The sequence below is a fragment of the Maylandia zebra genome, linkage group LG1 (genome assembly GCF_041146795.1).
Source record: "Maylandia zebra isolate NMK-2024a linkage group LG1, Mzebra_GT3a, whole genome shotgun sequence".
In the NCBI taxonomy this organism is placed as follows: domain Eukaryota; kingdom Metazoa; phylum Chordata; class Actinopteri; order Cichliformes; family Cichlidae; genus Maylandia; species Maylandia zebra.
The window spans coordinates 29,844,016-29,868,136 of NC_135167.1; the positions used below are offsets into that span (position 1 = coordinate 29,844,016).

At 39.5% G+C, this 24,121-nt stretch overlaps 1 protein-coding gene across 2 annotated transcripts in view; it reads left to right on the forward strand.

Annotated features, from left to right (window-relative positions):
- Positions 1 to 277: 277 nt before the first annotated feature.
- The window catches only part of itga11a (integrin, alpha 11a), a 52,193-nt gene continuing 28,349 nt past the window's right edge, over positions 278 to 24,121 (forward strand). The window contains exons 1-10 of one of the 2 annotated variants that reach the window (XM_012920946.4): positions 278 to 415; positions 6,854 to 6,968; positions 19,415 to 19,527; positions 19,995 to 20,086; positions 20,337 to 20,451; positions 20,965 to 21,092; positions 21,286 to 21,434; positions 21,523 to 21,667; positions 22,142 to 22,307; positions 23,528 to 23,598. In XM_012920946.4, the coding sequence (XP_012776400.1) occupies positions 367 to 415; positions 6,854 to 6,968; positions 19,415 to 19,527; positions 19,995 to 20,086; positions 20,337 to 20,451; positions 20,965 to 21,092; positions 21,286 to 21,434; positions 21,523 to 21,667; positions 22,142 to 22,307; positions 23,528 to 23,598 (1,143 nt within the window). In that variant the 5' untranslated portion in view covers positions 278 to 366. Of the gene's footprint in view, positions 416 to 6,853; positions 6,969 to 19,414; positions 19,528 to 19,994; positions 20,087 to 20,336; positions 20,452 to 20,964; positions 21,093 to 21,285; positions 21,435 to 21,522; positions 21,668 to 22,141; positions 22,308 to 23,527; positions 23,599 to 24,121 lie in introns of those variants that run through there. The other variant, XM_076884631.1, reaches the window with a different exon arrangement.

Here is a 24,121-nt window from a genome sequence, read left to right on the forward strand (position 1 = left end):
GGAAACTAGATGTGTGTATCTCCTTTTCACCTTAACACCTCAAATCTCCAAATGTATGCTATGATAAAAACCCACATTCAAAAGTCCTCTACTGAAAACTCAAGTTAAATCATTTCAAAAGCGTTTGTCAGGCCAAACAGAGCTGAATGAGTTTGTGAGAGACGGAGAATCCCTGCCCTGCTGTTTGTGTACCTCCTTCTTCTTCGACAGTCCCCTCCTACTTCCCCGAGATATAGGCAGCACTTTAACTCCGAGTCAATCAGAGTGGGATCTTTAACCGTGCGTGCCTCAGCCCACCACTTACACCCTCACAGCAGTCATCACTCGTACACCATCACATTGAGGCACGCTTGCACCGCAGACCATATGGAGTACTACAGCTTTCTCCTGCTTTGGATCTACAGCCAGCAGCTGGGTGAGTGAAAGTAGTTTATTGTTGTAACTATATATGTGTGCTTCTATCAGACTAATGTGTGGATCTAACCGCTTTTCCTCATGTAGCTTTAAAATAATAGAAATACGATGCTTATTTAATCGTACTGTGTCTCAATTGAGCAGCAGGAAACATTTCTAAAATAAAGAGGTTTTCTCTTTTTACTACATTAGATGACTTATTTTGTTAGTATTATGATATTGTATTTGCAAATCTGTGTGCTTTGTACTAAAGCAGCGAGATTTGAGTATCTTCAGTGGATGAAAGGCTATTTGTGCACATGAGTATCAAGAAACTGCAAGGCAAAGGTCATTTGCTTTACTGAAAGATACGCTGTCTCTTAAAGGTCCACAAAGAAGCTCTGTGTCACACTGGAAGCAGGCATGTTCTTAAAACTCGTGCCATCTTTTCAGTGTCAACTTTACAGAGACTGGAGAACTAGTGGTGCTCAGCCAGAAATGTGGTCAATTACCAGTGTAATCACTTTAGCAGCACCACATCCAGACAGGGTGAAAGAAACAGGATGACATGCATCAAATGCATGTACTTTTCAAAGCCAGACCTTTATTATGATTATCGTCTAAAGTAATATACAGTCCCAATGTTTAGTAAAGCTAATTAAATCAACCGCATCCTTTAAATGGCCTGTAGAAGCTTCAGTAACCGATGCAGGGCTGGAGATTTCTGTATGGTTACGTTTTGAGCTCAGTATAGTCACAATGCAGCCACATTTCCATAAAATTCTGGGCAACTTGTCACTGTGGCTGTACATTATGTTTTGCCTGTTTTTTCCTCAACAGAAAGGCATTATTCACTTCTTTTCAAACTATTTGGAAGAGGAAACAAACTGGTCTTTAATTTACAAGTTTGGTAAATAATGTGAAACTGAAGATTGGAGAAAAGGAAATGTCTATTGTAAATATTTGTATCAGTTTTGGAATTCACTGGAGCAAACCTCTGGATTGATGCCACAGTAATAGAGACACTGACCTTGTAGCTGGAGTCTGCGGCAGAAGATGTGATGTAGCGGGAGATGTTTTGGAAAGCAAGCAAGAGGCTGTGGATTACTGTGTGTGGCCTGACATGACTTTTGAAAGAAGATAACTTTAAATACGTCTATTTGGTTTGGATTTGATGAATATGAAACTTCTATATATGTATAAAGGGTGTAAACATGTCCCTTAGATTCACTCTGCCAGCAGAATATACAGTATGAACTGTTTATTTTTCTTTCTGTGTATTTGTGTGAAAAAATGACCTCATTTCAGTGTGTCCACATCCAAGAAACTGTAACAGGGTTTAATGGTTTGAAGACACATCTTGCCTATAATTAATGGCTAAATAATTTGTTTCAATTGCCCTCCACAGATTTTCATTTTACTTAAGTTCCTCCTTTGTTATCAGTGGACAAGACCTATAATTCCTGCAGGCTGATACCTACTTATCAATGAAAAGCCATTTCAATCCATTATATCTGTATTTAAAAGCTGCTCATGTTTTAGTTACAGTTAGTTAATGCTATACTGACCGATAGCAATTTATGCTCCACCTTCAGCTACAGAGATTTAGTCTGAATCCCTGTTGAGCCTTTTACCAACTCAGAAGGTTAACAGCCTAGCAGTGCCCAGTTGGCTCCTGTGTGCTTGGAGCATCTGGTTTTACACACCCCATGCCTCCCACAGTATTTGCTTTGGCATAGATAACAGTGAAATAAGGCGCCAAAATCTTTGAAAGTACATTGTCAACTGTGAAGTACCATGAAGTGTATCTTTCCAGAGAAACCATTGGATCACTGGAAATCCAGAATGGATCAATGGAAAGTCATTGCATCCTGTTTCTTCTGATATTTACTTTTATACAAAGACCCATGCCAAAGATATCGCTCCTGGTCATGTAACACCAGTCGGATGCTGTTTCCACATACACACACACATCAGAATTGATTGTCAGGATAGATTTTTTTAAAAATCAGCGAAGAAGAGGAGACGTCACAGTGCTGTATCATGCGTGTGTGTGTGTGTGATATGAGGATGTGTCCAAGCCAGCAGTTTGCACAAGTCATCCAAACTGCTGCTCTATATCAGCGGGTCTGCGGTGGAGCTCCAGCGGCTTGGTGTTGGGCCAAAAGCAGCAGCAGACTAATGTGAGTCACACCGGCAGCCACCGGCCTGAGGTTTATTTATCTGGGCAAAGAAACCGGTACACAGGAAACCCAGGAAGACTCTGACCTTACGTTAAAAGCTGCTAATATTACTGAGAATATTAAATTGCTTTGCTACTTTAGTGTCTTTAAATGGAAACTGGATGATCTCAGTTCTCATGCTTTTTACCCTGACACTTCTCTCTCTGTTCTGTGCTGCCCTGGGTTCCTTTGCTAGTTTTTCTTGTGACTATGTCAGTAACTTGGGTGTACTGCTGGATAGCTCGCTCAAACTCGATAAGCAAGTGTCTGCTGTAGTGAGATCTAGCTTCCACCAACTGCGCCTTATCTCTAAGGCTAGGCATTATATTCCGCATGAGGACCTGGAGAAGCTTATTCACGCTTTTGTGACCTCCAGGTTGGATTATTGTAACTCCTTGTACTATGGTCTTCCCTCTTCTCTTCTTCTTAGACTGCAAACAGTCCAAAATGCAGCAGCCCGCCTTTTAACTGGTACCAGGAAATTTTGCCATATTACCCCTGTCGTAGCTAGCCTGCATTGGCTGCCCATAAAGTACCGTATTCAATTTAAAATATTACTTCTTACTTTCAAAACTATTAATAAATTAGCGCCAAGTTATCTTAGTGAACTTCTCAAACCACATACTCCTGCTAGAACACTCAGATCTGCCACTCAACTACTTCTGACCCAACCCAGATCTCGACTGAAGTCCCGGGGTGACCGTGCGTTTGCTCTGGCTGCCCCGGTACTGTGGAACACCCTTCCTCTCGACCTCCGCGCATCTGATTCCATTGCACTGTTCAAATCACGATTAAAAACCCACTTATTCAATCTTGCCTTTCCCTCTAGTTAATATTTCTTTTATGATTTTATATCATGCACTTTTATGCTCATTTAAATTCTTGTTTGCTCTGTACCTGTTGCTTTCCTATGTATTAGTGACAGTTATCTGCTTGCATATTTAGTACTTGCTTTGGTCCTATTCCTATTATCCTCCTCCTATACTCTATTTTACTTGTTAAGCACCTTGGCATACCCTTGGTTTTTAAGTGTGCTTTATAAATAAAGTTTATTATTATTATTATTATTATTACAAGGACTGTGAGATTATTAGCTGTAATATTCCTTGCTTCATCTTCAGCCGAGATAAGGAGAATAATTGCTTGCATTGCTTATTCACCAGATATCAGATATCAGAACAGAAAATATTCTGTTCTATTTTATAATTAGCCCCCCCCCCCCCCCCCCCCCACCCCCAAACAAAAAGCAAAAATAACTATAAAATGATGCAGCACCTTCTGATTTATTTCCACACGGCTCCATCCCAGTGACTTATTTTCAACCTTGTTTGCTGAATATGTTTGTAGCTATATAGAAACTTTAAGGGGACGTTATGGGATAGGGTGAAAGAAGAGCTGGTCGTGTGCACCATTCGTGCCACAGGAAATGAGCAATGTGGCACATGTGTCAATATTTACTTGAAGAGTTTGCGTGGCAGAGACGGCCTTTCACTTTAAGAGAACTTTTCATGAAGCAGAACAAACAGTCTACGGTGATGCCAATCACATTATGAGATACTTGAGGTCACTTGACTGAAAAAAATATATGAATGACTTATTCATTGTGTAGCTGGGAATCCAAGCGTAGCTGTGGTAGAAGTGTGGTCTCAGTTTATTTATTTTTTTATGTTTATTTTTTTTAAACTGCCTGCAGTCCCCAAACTGTCAGTTTTGGCCACAGTTTACAGATGCTTGATAGGGAACCGGGAAAGCAAATATTTAGTTTCATGTGTGTTTAGACAACCTATTAACATGTCCAAATATTCACTATCTAAGAAATGCAGACAAATTCACATTTCTGTAGAGGGGCCATTTGTCTTCGGACTCAACATCCAGCCTCTCCTCTACATGTCAAAGCACCAGCAGAACTAAAATCTGTTCTGCTGTGTTAAGCAATGTTAAAGTGGTAATTCTGCAGTATTTATGATTTAAGAAAAATGCAATATTTTTATAATATAGAACATCTTTATAAATTACAAGCAATTCAGTTGTTATTTAACCATTCTGACAATACTTGTGATGCTATTCTTTATCCTTTTTAAATTTGGAGCAGTGGCAGAATATTGACCACTTAAATTGATGTCTTCAAAGTGGTTTCTAACGTAAAGTTTTCCCTAATTTGCTTTAATAAAAGAGTTCACTCATTAAAATGGTCCGTAAGCCAATAAAACAGCTTTATGAATCAGCAAACAGACTCCTGCCACACTTGCCACAGCTGCGCTGAGGCTCTGGGTGACCACAAAATTTTGTATTTTGCTTCCAAACCAACACCTTGATACTTTAAAAAAAAAGAAAAAAAAGAATTTGAACATGTGAATACCCAACAGGTCCATCTAACATCCCAAGAAGATCTCAGAGTTTACTTTTTGAAAGTGATGAACAGTGAACACTTGTTGAGAGGTGTATCAAAGAAATGTACACGATGTTAGACCATGTGATCAGCTGCTGGACATCCACATAAACAGATACATTGATGCAAGTGAAGAGAAAAGATTCCATGGACCTATTTTCTCAACCATTTATCCACTTCAGGATTGGCTGGGGTGCTGGAGCCTATCCCAGCTGGCACAGGGTGAAAGTACACCCAGGACAGGTCACCAGATCACTACAGGGCTAACACAAACAAGGCAGGCAACCATTCAAGCTCACATTTACACCTTTGGGCAATTTAGAATCACCAGTTAATGTAATTAGAGTGCAAACATTTGACAGTCAAATGTTGAAAGGTTTTCATTATGGCAACATCAGATTAAAAATAGTGTTAAGTTACAGCAGCAGCAAGTTTTCTCTCCCTCTCTTTCTCTGTGAGTCAGCTGTCTTGAATTTTGAACTGTAGTTTCTTATTGAGTAACTTTAATTGAACATGTGTCCAGCTTTGTTGCACATTCCTTCACTTGAATTTATCAAAGATTTCCCAGACAAAGAAAAAAACGTCTCACTTGACTCAATGTGACCCCAGAGTCTCATTCATGGGGAATGAACTGTGAGTGGTGGTTTTTTGCTTGAGTGTGAGAGACTTAATAAACCCTACAGTGTGAGGACAAGAGCCACAAAGTAAGAAGTACAGAGGTCTGCGGTGGTTAAAAGATGAGACTTCTGAGCTCTCAGCTCAGTGTTGCAGCTCCAGCTGTGAGAAAACACTTTAATTTTAAGGAAACCTCTGTGTCTCATTAAGCCCCAAGCGTGATTCAATTTCCCTCCTATGTCCTTCTCTTTAGGCGATGGTTTTTCCCTAAAACGTGACTCGGTGTAGTTTTGGATTGAGGATATCAGTAACATGTAGTGCAAAGGTAAATGTGAGTCCTGAACTTACAGTAGCTGAAATATTAATCGAGCGAAAAAAAACTGAGCAGGGTCTCTTCAGTATAAAGTATAGCAGTTAGCGGAAAAGAGCTCGGCAGCAAATTATGCAGAAGACGGATGAAGCGAGGGAGATGAATTGAGAGGAAAGCAGAGCTGCATTACAGTTACGTTTTTTCCCTTCTTTGTTGCCAAAAGTAACGTTTCGTCACCTCCACAAAGATCCTCCTCTTTCATGGAAATTTGAAGGCCAAATCTTACTGTCAGCATTAATAAAATATAATGGGTTAAGTTAGTGACATGCAAAATCTGCTTTTGCAGAAGACGTTTTTATAAGATGCCTAAAATGTGAGAAAAACTCGAGTGCACATGTATTCTTCCTGCCCTCAGATTGCATCCGAGTATATTTCACCGGCTATTAATTATAATATCAATTTCAATTGCTTCTCTTCATTTTGTCTTCTTCTACTTCACCTTAGACTGACATACTGGTATTAAGTAAACAATGTTTGTCAAGTATGCCCCATGGAAGTAAAAAAATGTGCTATGTTGGTGGCCATGTTGACACACGTTTAACCAAAACTCCTCCGGGTCTGCAGATGTCTAATGGAAAAGTGTCAGTCAAACATGAGAGACAGCTCAGTTTATCTGAATAATATTTGTTTCGTTAGGAGGGAAGTCTGTGTTTAGGCTGGAGCAGGAGACTTGGGATTATTTTGAGGATGAGTAAGGAGGACTTTGCCGCACTTTGTTGTATTCAGGCCAGATGCTGAGGTTCAGCACAAACATTTACCATACAATCTAGATGTTCTATTTGGATTCAACTAATTCCATTGGAGATGGTATTTAAAGTCCTGCTTATATCGCTGCTGACAAGACTTGTATTTTCTTTTCCAAAGGGTTCCACGACTGCTTTAACATCGACACAAAGAAATACAGGATCATTAAAGGCCCTAAACAAGCACAGTTTGGATACACTGTTCAGCAACATGTGGCTGCTGGAGGAGAAAAATGGTAAGGACTCATGTTATTTACGCACGGCGTCTTTGCAAAATATTACAGCTTTTTCATGTTAAATTCTCTTTACTGATGTTTTGTAGCTTGGCAAATATTATATCTTTCAAATCAAGCTGTTGGTGAGTGATAGCGAGTCAAGTTTAGTCCATGTGACAGGAGGCCTGGCTTTATTTGTGTGTGATATACATCTTCATCAAGTGGAAATCTCATATATTGACATTATGATGGTTTCTGCTGGTGCAATGGCTACTTTTATTGCATTGCAGAATTTTTACTGCCTTTATTTTATTTAAAATATCAGTATCTCCTACTGTAATGCATATTTTTAGCCTGGTATAAAACTGTCAAACTTCACCTTAGTGATCAGTTGCTAAGATTAAGAGTTCAAGGAAATAATGACTGTAAAATACTTGCTGACAAGATGTGGAGCTGAGAGACAGCTGACTTGGCAAAGATGTTGGGATGTCTCTATTTTTTCCCTGTGTAAGCTAGTGATCTACTGCACCTCTCTTGTGGTGGTTTCCTCCCAGTAATTTGTGCTTGCAAATCAAGCTGTAGCTCTGAACCGAATACCTCACATTCATCATATTACCTCATAGCACAAACTCCTGATGCGCACTAGGCCAACTGGCACCACGTGGTGGCCAGAATTAGTTTCTGGCATTTCCAAAATATCTTTTAGCCAGCACTGTGCTGGCACCGTGCCATGTTCAGGTTTTGCTTCTGTGTATGTGTGTGTGCAACAACCATTAGTTCTGTTTATGTAGATATATAATTATATGTCCTTTTTAAAAAGAAAACTTGACTTCAGTTGCTTCCAGAGTCCTTCACCAGAAAATAACGAGTGTGACGAATTTTATGAAATGCTTTCCATGACCTTGTGGGGATAGGTTAATTGGATAATCCTAATTGCCACTAGGTGTGAATGTGCGAGTGAATGTGAGTGTGAACGGTTGTCTGTCCCTGTGTGTTAGCCCTGCGACAGACTGGCGACCTGTCCAGGGTGTACCCCGCCTTTCGCCCTATGACAGCTGGGATAGGCTCCAGCGCCCCCCGCGACCCTGAAAAGGATAAGCGGAAGCGAATGGATGGATGGATGGATGGGCTTTCCATGACCTCCCTTTCAGTTTTCTGACAGTAACCTCCTGCAGTTGTTTAAATGATGACAGCAGAAACTGCAACATTGTAATAGTGAGACCGCATTTTTTATGTTGACCTATAGAGCTTTACATGTTTAACATTATACGTTATAATTCTTATAATTAATTCCCTTATTATGCTTTTGTGACCACACCAAATGGACGTATTCTCTCCCACAGAATACACTGATGTTTTGGAGTTCATGCTTTTCTTACATGACGTATCTTCACTGCAGCCTTTCTCTAAAGTGTTTCTGAAAATGTGCTCTCTAAATATACCCCATTATTGAATATACCCCAATTATTAAAGCATATAAACCCATTCTAAGTGCAGACATTTAGTTCATTTTCAGGTTTTGAGGTTCGTGTTTAGACTTTCAAATCCTGTTATTTATTTGAAAGATGATTATTTATAGTGTCATGGTCTTTTTTCCCTCCTGCTGGTTCTGTCTAGTCAAAAAATCTTTGCCCCACATATACTTTACATTGGAGCAGCATCACACACATGAAATGACTGCTTTGCGATCTTGACGCTGTTTTTCCTTTTTTCTGTGTGTGTGTGTGTGGGATGCTCAGCATTCACCTACTCGTTCAGTCATTCATTCATTTTGCCTTGTTGTAGTACAGCAGTCGGCCACAAGGCTTAAATGGCAAAACAGCAGACTAGTAGGTCATGTCCTGCTCTTCCAAAGTGTGGGCACCAGTAAGTTACTGGGTTAATCAAAACCTAATCTCACTACTGTTGCAGTACAACGCATTAGGAAATTGTTTCCAGTTAGCTCAATCAAAGAGCAGAACTGAATTTAAATACCTGTGTTTTTACTTAATGGTGATACAATGGTGTACTTTTTTTTTTGTACTTTTTTCATCCTCTACTGCACGTCTTCTATGGCAGTCCGGCATGTGAAGCCTTTAGTCTTGTGCATGCATGGTTCATATAAAGCTGTTTTACAATATTCCAGGTGGAAACAAAACTACCATCTTCTGCTTCTTGATAAAATCACGACTCAGCAACTCAGCAAAGCTAGAAGCTAACAGAGAGCTTTGGACTGTATGTGTCCAATCAATGGATCTGCTCATCATTATTATTATTATTAGCAGTAGTCGCAGTAGTAGTAGTAGACACTAAATACCACTCCTAATTTGGTGAAGTGTGCAGATTTCTATAGATGCCTTCTCAGGGATTTAGTGAAGTTACTGTAACAATACTGTGTCTGTGTATTGGCTACTGTCTGTCTAAAAAACGCTGTGACCTGCAACTTACTAAAGATATTACGGTGAAAAGCCAACTTGTTTAGCAACCATGCCAGTCGATCACGTCTACCAGAAATGAAAAGATCTGATGAGATTGACACATGTGGAATAAAGGTCAACAGACCTGTCTGTAAATGTCTGAGAACGAGGTGCAAACAGTGTGTAAACCACATACAGCAAAATAGAGTTGAGGGGATTGGTATTTTGTCACTGTTAGGTGTTTGTGCATCTAATATAACACATATGATGAATAGAAATTGGTGAAAAGTGTGCAGGTTTCGGTAGATGTCTTTTCAGTGATTTGGTTACTGTAACAATACTGTTTCTGTGTATTGGCTACTCAGTCTACTGTCTGGCTGAAAATGCTGTGGCCTGCAGCAGTAAGTGTTCCAGTGTTTTACTCAGTTATGACTCGTCTGTCTGTTCACCAGACATCTTACGCATCCTGTTGAATTTCGGTTTTAAAAGACTGTTTAGTTAGAGCAGCAAGAGTTGGTGTGTGATCAAACAGCTGTGCACTTATGCAAGACTGTCTGTGTATATTTGTATGTGCATGTGGGAGTGTGTGCACAGTACATAGTCTGACAGCTCTCAGCTGGATGCAGGAATGTCGCATGAGCTGTGGCCAATGTAAAAATACCACTTTAATGAGAGCTACAGATCATTAAAACAAGTTTAGATTACGTTATCATTTTATCCACACTGACTTGCATACATGAGTTCCTAGTTCCTCTATGCAGTTGCTGCACATCTGTAGGGTGATTTCTGGAGTTTACCTCCACTGAATAAATTTGACTAAATCCTTGTCATATCTACTACAGTATATTGTCACTGATGCCGTTTTCCTTATCTCTGGGTTCCATGTATGTATAATGTTCAGAATGAACTGCTGATTGCATGGACCTGAAATCATGTGAAACTGCTTTTATTTAGTATATTTACACATGTGGTTTAACATTTAACATTTAAATAAGTCAATTAAATAAACTACACACATTCTGTAAATTGCAATGGATTGTTCCAGATCATTTATGCTTTTTAGGCTTCCAGTTTCCCTTCAACTGATTTCATGTCAACTAGGCTTCCAGGAGAACTAGACTTTTTACACTTACTGACAGGGCCCGTGAGCTTGTGCGCCAATCTATAGCACAGTTAACTTTTCCAGACTTGACTGAATTCTCATTCCCTCAGCTGTGAATGTTTGGATAGGAACAGGATCACAGCTGGAAAGTGACTCTGTGGGGAAAAAAAGCCTTTTATGACCAAAACCTGAAGTTAGGCAAGAATGCAGCTGTATTTAAAAGGCTGTACTTGAGAACCAAAATAGAATAGTAGACAAAGATATCTGCTGGTTCTTTGCATTTAGGTAGGTTATTATCACAGCTGATAGCAAAGCTGGTATTTTCTTCAGCTTGTGAGTCTTTGTGTGCATGTCATTCAGTTCCCTTCTGTTTGTGCAAAATCACAACAACCCTCATCTCAGGGTGCTTTATATTGTAAGGTAATGACCCAACAATAATACAGAGAAAGGCTCAACAATCACAAATCACTGTAAACAGGCAGGCAGCTGGTGACAGTGGGAATGAAAAACTCCCGTTTAACAGGAACAAACCTCCAGCAGAACCAGGCTCACAGCTGGGCGGCCATCTGGTGTGACTGATTAGGGCTGAGGGAGACAGGCCAAAAGACATGCATTACTTACATTACTTTGGTCAAGGCTTTGTTAGCAAAATCTTAATTTGGTAGCTACCATTCAGTGTCATTTAATGTTGTGAAAGGGTAAATTTGTACTGTCTTTTCTAAATCCTTTGGATCCAATGACTCAACTAAGCAGTGAGTAAAAAGGAAAACCAAAGAAAGTTGAAAAGGATAAAGAAGTGAAACAGCAAACAACAACAAAGCAATGAAAAGAAGTTCAAAAGTGACACAGGATTCAAACAGCACTCTCCTGGTCAACAGTCTTGTGAATTATGTCGCTTTAACCACATCCTATGTGTTATTCTTTCAGACATGAGTGTTTGCCCTTAGTGTCCACTAATATTACCTTGTTCCCAAATGGCTTTGGCAAAACTGCAGTTGGAATGACAGCTAGTTGGGAACTGTTACAAAGGCACTTTTAAGAACTTTGGCAGGCCTCTCTGTCTGTCTGTAGACAGATTTTGCCAACAGATTTTGTCATAACCATAGAAAATAAAGCCACGAAACGTGTCGTCTATGGTCAAGATCAAAATGAAGGCTGGTTTCAAAAATAATCTCCAGTATTTAAGAGGCTTTAACCATTGGAGTTATTAAAATGTGCAAAAGTTGCAAAAAGTCCTCTTGAGTTTTAAGGTTGTTTTATTTGCCAAGTGTTTACTGTAAAGGACATTATTTTGCCCAACAACATTTATTGAGGTCTGTGCATTACTGCTGATGGAGCTACGGAGGAAAGGGCATGCACCATTTCTCCACATGTCTGCTCAACGGGGTGATTTAAACACCCTGCCACAGCAGGCACTCATTGGGTTACTGAAATGAGGCCACATTACCTCCAGTTGGCAAAGAGCTTAAGTCTTTGAATCTGATGGGATGCACTAACCTGCATACTTGTACCATACACTGCAGAGGCCCCCCACTGTCTGTTCTGCTGTTTATTTTACTGTAGTTATATCAGGTCTGCTCTTTTGAGACCTGACATCTACTCCTCAGCTCAGTTAGAAACATAACTACAGAGTGTCTGTGAGGGCTTTCACCTCTGCTTTAAGTAGTGCTTCTTTTATTTCACTTGTTGTGCAGAACTGCACCAAAAAAAAGGTTATAAAAGAGAATTCAGTGTACCTACTTTTGATTCAGGCACTAAAAGAACACTATGTTATTACAACTGTTAAAGGTCCATGCTATGATATTCTTTGGCTTTTTACCTGTTGGCAACTGATGGATTTAGCCACATGAAAAGTACAAATAAAGAAAATAAAAATAGTGGCAGTAGATGGGTCATTTTAGCTGTTGCTAGGTGATTGCTAGGCATGTAATCCTAAACGAGATGGTATTGTCATGAAGTCAAAAAAATATTTCAGGTGCATAAAGGTTAAAAACAGGTGATTTAAGCCAATTGGTACGTAGTCGCCAGGCAATCTTATTGCGTCATAATATGCAATGCATAATGCAGCAATAATAATTATATATATATATGATAATTCAAAAATCAATTAGATGTTGTTGTTGTGATGCTTTCTTAAGGTGTTGTAGATTCAAAAATGTTAATAAGAGGTCATTTTAACATGATATTTTGTTGCTAGGCTGCATGATGATGTCATGATATGTGATAGATAAAGACCTTCAGGGTGAAGATGAAGATGAAGCTATGTGCCAAATTTAGTTGATCGGTTTCTTATAGTTTAAGTGGAATTAAACTTCAGCATGACCCAGAATGAGTGACTGAGCCTATAGACTCAGCAGGAAAGTGTTTATAAAAGGTCGAGTCCTAAAGCTGTTTTCCTGTAGACATCTGTAGGACTGGAAGTCTTTTTGAAGTCACAACTTTTGCAATCTGGTGGCCTTCAGATAGAATCCAGTTTAAGGCACTTCCACATTAGCTTAATTTTTCTGAACCAGAAGAAACACAGATATTTTTTACTGTCTATAGTTGTTATATATGTGTTATCAAACTTAATTTCTGTATATAGTATTGCAGAATGTATCTGTTATGTGACTAGGAACAAAAACACCCAAAATAAAGAACAGAAATAGCATATTGCTCCCTATTTATAGTCCATTAACACCAAGGTGTTTAGTTGAAAATTAAGCTATTGGAGAAGTTGGATATTTTTATCATGGCGTTACAGAGTGAAAGGCTCAGAAAAAAAAATTGCATTTGATCGTGAGGGCAAAATTTAAATGTTCAGTTTTCACAAATGTCAACCACATGTTTCCAGAGGAAAAGTTACCACCAAATCCATTACGATTCATCATCTGGGAACCATAGTGTCTGCAGACAAATTTGTAGTTTTCAGATATTTAGATTCAGTTATATGTTTTGAGTTTTTTTGCCTTTACATTGTCAGGGAATGATAAATGCCTGTAAAACAAACATGTATAACTGTGGTCACCATTTGATCATCTGAATCCCCAAACCACAATAGTGCCAAGTAAATATAACAATAGCTTATTGAACAACTGAAAATTTGGACCTGCTGGTTATGCTAAGACAAGTCCTCACAAAAGTCAGCAAAGTTTGGTGGAGTCCATAAATATCTGAGCCAAATGTCATCCAGTCTAATCCATTCAGTAACTGTTGAGATAATCCATTCTGGTGGAAAAAGGTGGATGTGGATGTTCACTCCCTCTCCGTACTTGAGGACAGTAAGTAAAAAAAAAAACTATTAAGAGCTTGTTAATGTCTCATAATCCTCTGATTACTGCTACCGTCAACTCAATGCTCCCAGGCAGAGCAGATATGGGAAATAAATGTCTTGGAAAAATAATTATGTGACCATAACAATCCCCTCAATTAATGAGGCAGCACTAACAAAAGGAAACATATCCTGTTAATACCAATGGACAGAATGTGATGAGCAAGCGTGACACTGGAGTAGCACACTCATGTTTGGGGCATGGATGTGGTTTCACAGCAAATACATCTCCGCCTTCCAAATATGAAAAAAATGACCACATTAATGACAGGCTGGGCTTGGGGATGGCACTTCCTCAAACCCCCAAATCCTGTATTCATTGGTAACCATGGTAGAAAAGCTCCATGTGTTCATTTTGGGTCAAATACTTTCTTTCATCGTCATTAGCATTCTTGCTGTGATGATGAACCAAAGCTAGCGTTTGACCATAATGAGCTCCTGAACATGATTATTTGAACAGCTTCTGGTGAAATTCAGGAGGTCCTAAGGCAGGCATCCAAGTCAAAGGCAACAATGGTCCCTTTTCATCAAGGTAGATGTATCCTGACCTGAACTTAAGCTGCTGTGTCTCCACTGGCCAAGGGATAGCAATATCCGAAGTAATAATCGTGATATTAATAGCTATGAAAATATGAGCACTGCTGGAGCCCCTGTGGTAAAATGACTTCCAGAGTCTGTGAGACTTTTAAAGTTGGCTTCAGGAGCAATAACACTGAAGCTTGATCCCATATGATGTCCTCTTTGATGTGCAGTGATGGACTGTTACAACAACATTTCCTCTTGTCTGCAGTTGCTGCTGTAAAATGTCAAATCACAGCTGGTGCTAAGTTTTTAGTGATTGTGCCCTGATTGTACAATGTGGCTACAGTGAATCTACAGCTGCCCAAGAAGAACTTTCCCAACTAAAGCTCACAATCAAACATTCCCACCACAAAGTCCGGTTCAGCTTGGGAACTTTGTTGTCAATACAGTCCATTAAGTTAATACAGAAGAATTGTGTTAATTGGGAGCTAGCTTCCCAGGTGAACAAATACGAATAAAAAGGAAAAACACAAAAAATGTAACCATTACTTTTCATTTCTCCAAAGGACAAACATTGGGTACTTTTTATATATTTTATAACAGATTATGTAGGAATACTTGCAGGATTTCACTTTTTTTTCTTTTTCCTCCACATTGCAAAGCTATAACATCATGACAATGTGATTGTTCAGTTGCAATGTTGATCTTAGATCAACTTTATTATGATGATGTAGGAACAACACCAACATGGGGATATCAGACACATGCCACCCATCCATCCATTTCCTTCCTTTTATCCAGTTCAGGATGGCAGGTGTTGCTGGAGCCTAACCTAGCTGCTATGGGATAAAAGGCTATGGCTATTTTAAAATCACCTATTAATATAACCCATGCATTTCTATGGACTGTGGGGGGAAGCTGGAGAGAAACCTCGCAGACACAGGAAGTATAAAACAAACTCCACAGAGACGAGCCAGGCAGTAGATTCGAACCCAGGACCTTCTTGCTGTGATTGCTGATTGAGATGGTAAATGTGCAGTCAAAGTGTTACAATGTTGTTATTAATGAAGTGCCTAGTAGTGCAAGCCTTTGATTCCCACTGAAATCATGGACATCATGTAATGTCAAGTACTGGAACAAGGTAGAAAGTCTGACAATCATGAGCCTAACCTCAAAGTACTTAAGCTAAAGATCCGTCCTCGTTTAATTGTGAGATTTTGGCCTAAAGGTCCATGCAGGAGGTTGATCCTGCTCTGTTTTTGCTATAAAGTGGTGTACGGTATCTTTCCTTTGGGGCACCAAAGCTGTTTTTTGCCAGCTGCTTTGCCTGTTATTTTCACTTGGACTGAAATGTTGTTTAATTTTGTCGCAGACTTAGAGAATTTTCCGAAGCCTTTCCAGGAATGTGAGTATTTTAGGATACAACCTGCCTTTTAATGCCCGAATTAGTTGAGCTCAGGAAATCTGAGTAACAGTAAAACTGTAGGTATTTGCCACTAATGCTGAGGGTTTTTTTTAATTCAGTACTTTAGGTTTGATTTATTTGTGGAGTTTAAATAAAACTGTCTCGTGTAAACTCCAGTGTTATCATGGCAGTGTATGTATTGTGAAATTTTGCTTCTGACTGGTGCTGTTCAGGTTTTTTGCAGGTTTAATGCTGTACATAGTGACTCTGCTCTGCATGTGAAAATTAAAGATTGAGCTAATGGCAGTCTGAGGTTAAATTATGTAGAAATGATGTGCCATTAAATCTAACACAATCATGACAGTTAGAGATACTGAAAACCTAAAACACCCCAATGCTTGACTCTAAGAGATCATTAATAAAAAATGTTGTCGAGCTGACACGTTTTTTTGTTGTTTGTTTTCATTTGAATCACCCCCCTCCTCAAAACAAGGGAGGGGGGTGATTTTCTTTTACATCATTATCTCAGATACCAGATATTTTACATTCGGCAGAGGGTGTTTTATAATAACAGAGGATTGAATACAGTGGTCCCTCATTTATCGACAGGTGAAATCCGTGAAGTAGTTAACTTATTATAGATGTTTTCAGGCTGTAAAACCCCTCACTACACACTTTATACACTTTGCTCAGACCGACTCTCAAAGTTCAAACCTTCGTAGAAAAATAAGTCCAGAAATATAGAATGAAACCAAAGATGATGGTGCAAAACGTTTTGTTGACATTGTTGTTTGTTGGGGAGAAAACTTACAAAAATACAGTACAGCACGTCACAGTCACACTGCTAGCGATCAAAGATTTATGTAAATTTGACAAGCTGAACGCATTCTGTACTGTACAGGAGACACGAGATTGGCTGTAGACCATTGTCAATCAATCAGGACGCAGAACACAATGCGCTGTACAAAAAAAAGGATGCAAAATTGCACCCAAAAAAAATCCTCAAAACAGCGAGGCCGCGAAAGGTGAACCGCGTTAAAGCGAGGGACCACTGTATTTATGTCACAGTGGAGTTAATATTGTAACAGGTACACAGAAAGCATCCTTGTCATTCCTTTTTTAATCTTTTTCACTCGCAATGACCAAGGCCTTCTTGTATTTTTCTTTTTCTTCAGGAATATTTCTTTAGTTGTCTCTTGCATTTCAGTCTTGTATCTGACAATTTCTTGTGTTTTGTTTGTTAGACCACTTCACACTGCCCTATGAATCATTCGAACCTAAAAAAGGCACCTAACTCAAGGGATGAGCCAGTGTTGCATCTACACATAACAGACAACTTAGCAGATAAACCCATTTTGTTGCTAGCAGACTATTGCAAAAGCACATCTTCTCTTGCCATTTTATTAAAGATACAAAAAATGCCAAAGATACCAGAAAGGTGAACTATTAGCTAAAAGACATGGTGTGCAGTGTGTGGGAAATGAGATGTGGCTCAAAACTTTTGCACAGTAGTATATATTATCGTAGCTATAAACAGCAAGCCTTGATGGATAAAACTTACCAAATGTTAAGTTAAATTGAAAACAAAGCCAGTCAAACAAACTTTGGTTCAGAAATAATGTAAAAACTAACAATGAAAAAGAAATGGTCCAAAATGGAAATCTCGTGCCAGTTTCCTGGCTGGAAATCAGCGGGAATATGCCTCCACGACACCTCCACCCTCCGTTTGTGGATTGTTTTGCTCTTTCTTATAGCTCTGCTATATGAGGGGGGGGGGGGGCTTCAGCAAATGGGTCACATATAAAGGTAGGAACAAGAAACTGATATTGTTGTTTACCTTGGAGGACTTGTTGGAAACTCCTTTGATTTATAGTCCTCCTTGAGATCTTTACGCCCTCCATCAGCCCTGAAGAAAAATCACCAGATAACTTATATTCTCCATCAAATGAAGTCGTCTAAAACTTTTTAGTGACTTTTATTAGACCTCACTGACCCCACACAGGAAACCTACTGTGAAGTCAAGTACAGGAGTGACTCCTCACAAACATTCGTCATGTGAAAAGAATCTTTGGCACTCAGCACTGTTCTTTGAGGACATCTAAATTCTGTTTAGTAATGTGACAGCTCTCAAATAAGTCAGTTATTCCTCTCGGACGTCCCAGTGAAACCATTACTGTAGCAGTGATTAGACCTTAGCGTTAACACATTAACATTAAGACGTTCAGACTTCAGCAAGTCTCCAAATCCAAAGACACTTAGCAGGAGTATTAAATATTTGCGCGGTCACCTTTATTGTCCAAACTTCTGTCTTTTTTGTATTACCCAAGCTGTCATGAGTTTCTCAGGAGAAACAAGTAGCCCTGTTAGTTCAGCCTGAGGTTTACTTTAAAAAAATGTATTCAGCTCTGTGGATACAGCCTTTTCTGGCTTCCTTCTTGGAAAACATTATTTAAGTTTCTCTATTCATTCACTCTCACATTCACACACTGGTGGAGGCAAACTACAGTTGTAGCCACAGCTGCCCTGGGGCAGACTGACAGAAGCGAGGCTGCCATATTGCGCCATCGGCCCCTCTGGCCTTCACCAGTAGGCGGTAGGTGAAGTGTCTTGCCCAAGGACACAACGACCGAGACTGTCCGAGCCGGGGCTCGAACCGGCAACCTTCTGGTTACAAGTGAACTGCCAACTCTTTGAGCCACGACCGCCCAAGTAGCTGATATTGTGCTAGCTGCATAATCAGAGGCATAGCTTGCAAGGCAGCTTACTCTTTGGAGCATTTGCTCAGCAAGGGTTCCCCGAAAAGTGACAAACTCTAGACTCCAGCAGCTTTCAGTCACAATAAGAGAAACTAGCCCACCCAAGGGTCTAACCTTAGTCCACTCTCTCCAGTTGCTGCTACTCTAGCCTTCACTATGTGAGAGAGAGTCTTGAATAATCTAACTTTTAAGTAAAGTGCACTTTCTTTTTAATTTTTGTCAGTTGTTTATATCATACTGTAGTGGTGATGAATTGGAGGGGTCCCCTAGTGCCCCAACAAACTAAATTAACGTCACTGAGTGTAATGCAGTTGTTTCTGCCCTGGCTGCAGTTTGCACTTTACCACCATGGTCTTTTCCTGCAATAAGAATAATGTTCACGTCTCCACTCTTCAAAAGTTGTCTTACATGTTATAAAGCATAAGCAAGGGTTTTGTTTCCTTTGCTGTTGCGTCGGTAGTTTTGATTGTCACACAGTGAGCCGTTGCAGCACGTAGAAAAAGCGATGCTAAAAACTACGATAACGTCTGAATATGAATGGCTTCTAGCCTTGCTGTTGAATTTGATGCTATGTCCTGCAGCAACTTGAGTGTTTTGATCAGATTCTTAAATGCAAATAAGATCATTTCCTCCTATCGTTACTGAACCTGCACCTCTGATGTCTCTGTTGTAAAGATATTGCTTATAAGCAGTGACTGGTTGTACTGGCCAGCTTCTAGGTGTGACTGCGTGGAACTGTTAATGATTATGAGACGGGGCAGTGCTGGATTAGATTACACGTAGTGACTTCCATGGAAAAAAGAATGATTAAGCATTTTAGGTCAGCCCATGTGTTTTTTTTGTTCCTCTTTGATGTTAACAGTCACCATCATATTCCCTCAGAAAGTTGCTTACTGGGCAAAAATAAGAAAGTTTGATGTTGTTGCTGTTAAACATTTAAGTGACTAACTTTTGGATTCTGTTTTTTGTTTTTCAGGTTATTAGTGGGTGCCCCGTATGAAATGAACGGTGCTTACCAGACGGGGGATGTTTATAAATGCTCACTGAGCAAACGAACCAACGGCAACGGTTGCGCCAAGCTCAATTTAGGTGCAGTATTAAAAACACCTCTTCATTTTTACAAGAGCATCACGAAAAGAGTCCAAACATTGACAGGGACCATCATAAATGCAAAATGAATGCATGCTTTGTAAAGCTGTTTACCGCGGTTCCTGCTTGCTTTTCACCTCATGTGTCAGTAAACATCATGATGACATGTGTCAGACAGAAATGTGGGTACCATACCATGCATTCCACATTTTATTATTTTTTTAAACAGTTTATGTGCATTTCCACTTGTGTGATTTGCCGCAAATGTTACCACATGCCTCTTCATACGGGTTGCACATGTTGTGCTTGTTAGGTACTCACAAGAAGTTTCATGAAGTAAACATTTAGATCTGAGGATGTAGATGTTGCTGACACAAACCAAAGTTCCAGATTGTGGATAGCGTATTTCTTTATGTGTGTTTGAAACAGTCCATCATAGATCTCAGTGAAATTTATTTTCCCTCAAGGAAGGATATCTCTGACAAACGTATCAGAGCGAAAGGACAAGATGAGACTGGGAATGACGCTTACATCTAACCCTAAAGACAACAGCTTTGTGGTGAGAGCCCCTTTAAAAATTAGTTATGTTTTATGAAATATAACAAACAGTAATGGCCTGCTGCTGCAGAACTTTTTGAGCGTGTAAGAACACATAAGATTGCAGTTGTCCAAATAAGGGGGAAAAGAAAAACTTCCCACAAGATTGTCTTTTGATTACATGGTTTTAATGCTGCTGTTCTTGGCATGAACCTTGCTTTTTGTATTATGCTGAGGTCAATAATCTTGCTTGTATCAATGCTTTCTTTCAGGCCTGTGGACCATTATGGTCGTATGAGTGTGGAAGCTCGTACTACAGCACTGGCATATGCTCCAGAGTCAATGCAAGCTTCAAGTTCTCCAGAACAATCGCCCCTGCCTTTCAGAGTACGTTTTTAAATGATGAGATTCATTGATCGATCGTTTGCTCTTGTTGCTCCTGTGCTTTGGAACAATCTCCCGATTGGCATCCGGGCATCTGATTCTATTCATTCTTTTAAATCACAGCTTAAAACATATCTTTTTAAACTTGCCTTCTCCACCTTTTAATTGCTGGTTTGTTTGTTTGTTTGTTTGGTTGCTGTGACCTATTGACCTCTTGTATTAATTCCCTCCTATCTTTCTATTGGTGTTTTTTATTATGGTGGTACAGCTTTTATCTTGCTATTACCCATGTGCTGTAGTCATTCTTATTGGTAGCTTTTATCTATGAACATAACTCCTTATTTTTATTTATCCGTTATCAATGTTTGAACCTTTTATTGTTTTATGTAAAGCACTTTGGTATGCCCAAAGCTTTTAAATGTGCTCTATAAATAAAGATTGTTGTTGTTGTTGATGGTTTTAAGTCTCTGCAAAGGATTAGATCCTTATCTGGGAGCTTGTACCTTATCCTTCCAGGGTGCGAAACCTACATGGACATAGTGATTGTTCTCGATGGCTCAAACTCCATCTATCCCTGGTATGAAGTGCAGGCTTTTCTCATCAACATTCTTCAGAAGTTCTACATTGGGCCCGGTCAAATACAGGTTTGTACAAAAACAAACCAAAAAAAATACTAAGAGAACGTATGTTAAACAGATCTACATTTTGCTCTTCGTTCATAGTCTTTAATGTATTTTATGTTGTTCCGTGTTTTTGTGTCCTCAGAATTATGTTTCATTAATATGAAGACGATGTTTTTGTTGCTATAGATCACTGTCATTGCATTTCTTTGTGTAGGTTGGAGTTGTGCAGTATGGTGAGAAGGTTGTCCATGAATTCAAACTCAGTGACTACAAATCAGTAGAGGAAGTAGTGAAAAGGGCACGCAGTATCGACCAGCGGGGTGGTGAGGAGACCAACACAGCTCTTGGCATCAACACAGCACGGTACAGTAACTCCGTTAGTCCAAACGAACACTTCAGTAATCCTCCGTTCTGTACTGCATTTTACTAAACATAGTAAACATGTTTACAGCTCCCAAGCTTTCAAACACGGAGGACGACGTGGAGCCAAGAAGGTGATGATTGTGATAACTGACGGAGAGTCACATGACAGTGCTGATCTCCAGCAAGCCATTGAGGACAGTGAGAAGGACGGGATCACCCGTTATGCCATCGCTGTGAGTCTGCTAGATCAGTTATTGAACTGGATTACATGGCTTACAGTTGAGGTTGAACTTGGTTTTCTGAAGGGCAGTAAATTCCCTGTGGAGCAATGAAACACCATAAACATTAATGAGGTGACTTCATGGGGTTCAATTATAGCAGCTCTCTCAAAAGTTACAAATGGAGCCAAAACACTCAGAGTCCTCCAAGAGCTCCAAACACACACGAAGGCGTGAATGATCTCTTCAAAGCCGCAGTGGTTTTTAGTTTTTGCCATTACTCCTGTGGAGATAGGGCACACATATTTCCATTCAGTGTCTAAACCCTTTGAGTCATTTGGCTGAAAGTCAACTGGAGTTGGTTATCAGAAACCTGCTCAATGAGTGCGAATATCAGCTCGGTTCAGGGCAATTAAAGGATGGGAGATTTGTTATGCTGGTCCTGGCTTCATGCATTTAGTGACAGACTGTTTAATCTGACCCTTTTAGGTTCTTGGCTACTACAACCGCAGAGGAATCAACCCTGAGGCCTTCCTCAATGAAATCAAGTACATTGCCAGCGATCCAGATGACAAACACTTCTTTAATGTGACAGACGAGTCAGCGCTGAAGGATATTGTGGACGCACTCGGAGAGCGAATCTTCAGTTTGGAAGGTTTTACAAGACTTTTACTTTACCAAAATTTCATGGTTAAAGTGAGGCTTTTAGGGATGCACTCACAACACTGTGGGTACGATTAAGTTTACGTGGCAAAATTCAGAAATAATAATGAAAGAACAATAATAATAAACAATAAATGATTAATATAAACTAATAAATAACAAACAATAATCTTGTCTATAGCAGAGTTTAATAAATGTATTGGTCTCTGGGCAGAAATGTCCTTTTGTTAAAAAGAAACTACACAAATAGCAATATGCACAAAAACGTTGTTCCTCTGTTGTGTAACTTTAAATTAAATACATATTGTTTTGTTTTGTTTTTTTTGTTTTGTTTTGTTTTGTTTTGTTTTTTTTCACAAATACAGGTTTAATCACAACAACGGGGGATAATAAGGTCACAAGATGACATTTCAAACTGATGCATGACACAAGTCATCCTAACGACTGTATAACGAGCTCGATGTTGTTTAAAAGCCTGATAAATAAACGGTTTATTTATTTGTATGTCGACTGTGGCAAAGAGGTTGCTCTCATCTGAGGCAGAACTAAGCAGCCAGCCAACAGCTGTTTGTTATAGGTCAGATATTCACAAATAACTAGGCATGCGTATGGAAAATCTGTGTGCAAGTGAACAACATAGCATTGAGGCAAACCAATTACAGCACGTTTTCAGCTGAAGTTTGGATGGAAAAAGTGAAGGTGAAAACTGCATATGTCTCTGTGTCAACTAAAGAGGCTAATAAATACAAGCATGTAAAAAAAAAAGAGAAGAAGCTTGGACTGAAAGTGTGAGAATATTTCCACTCCATCAAAGTCTGTACTGCAGATAGTTACCCCTTGAAAATAGCTGTCCAAACATGTATAATGTAATTAAAAGTATTTATAAAAACAACTTTGCGGTTATTTGTTGTCATTTAATCATCACAGAGTTATGTTGGCTCATACGCCACAGAACCAGACAACCCTGCCCTTTTTTTTTTTTTTTTTTTTTTTTTTTTTGTTAAAAAGCGCTTTTTGATAACATCATCTTTCCCCTTTTAACGGGCATCATCTTGTAAACATCTCATATTAAAGTCTTAAATTAAACTGAAAGCAATAATTTGTTACACTCCTAGTGGTCATGCTACAAAAGTATCCAGTTCCTTCACCTTTCCGAAAACGTCTGTGCCGCTGCAGTGGTTCAAAACTCTAAAAACTGACTTGTTTACACAGGAACCAGTAAGAATGGGACGGCGTTTGGCCTCCAGATGTCTCAGGCTGGATTTTCCGCTCACAGCCTTGAGGTAAGTCTAACTTCTGCTACCTCCTAGTCTCGCACCATCTGTCACTGCGTAGGACAACACACATCGTCTCAAATTCAGGTCCATCATAACTCCTTCCCAAAACCTGTCATTTATTACTTTCCAGTCCCTCCTGAGGTGCTGAGGTGATGTGTGGCCCAGGAGGTTTAGGTCACCCTGATTTAGAAGCCACTGACAAGAGAAACAGGCCCTTTTTCCACTTCAGCTATGCAGTGAAGACAGCCCTCGCTCCCTAAGGAAGCATATTATTGAAACGCTGAGACAAAAGTGAGACAGTTGTGGTGTAGACTGGCTCAGGTTTTTTCGCTTTTACTCACTATAGACATTGATTGTATCTTAGAGCAGATAGACGCAGGTGTGCTGGATTTACACACAGCTGGAGGAGGACGATAAGTCAGTCTCCTCCAGCTGCTGTTCATACAGTACCAATTCATCGATTTTCATTCCTTGCTTTCTGGCTCATTAGAGACATTGGCTGATGCAACTGCTTTGATTTTTTTTCCAG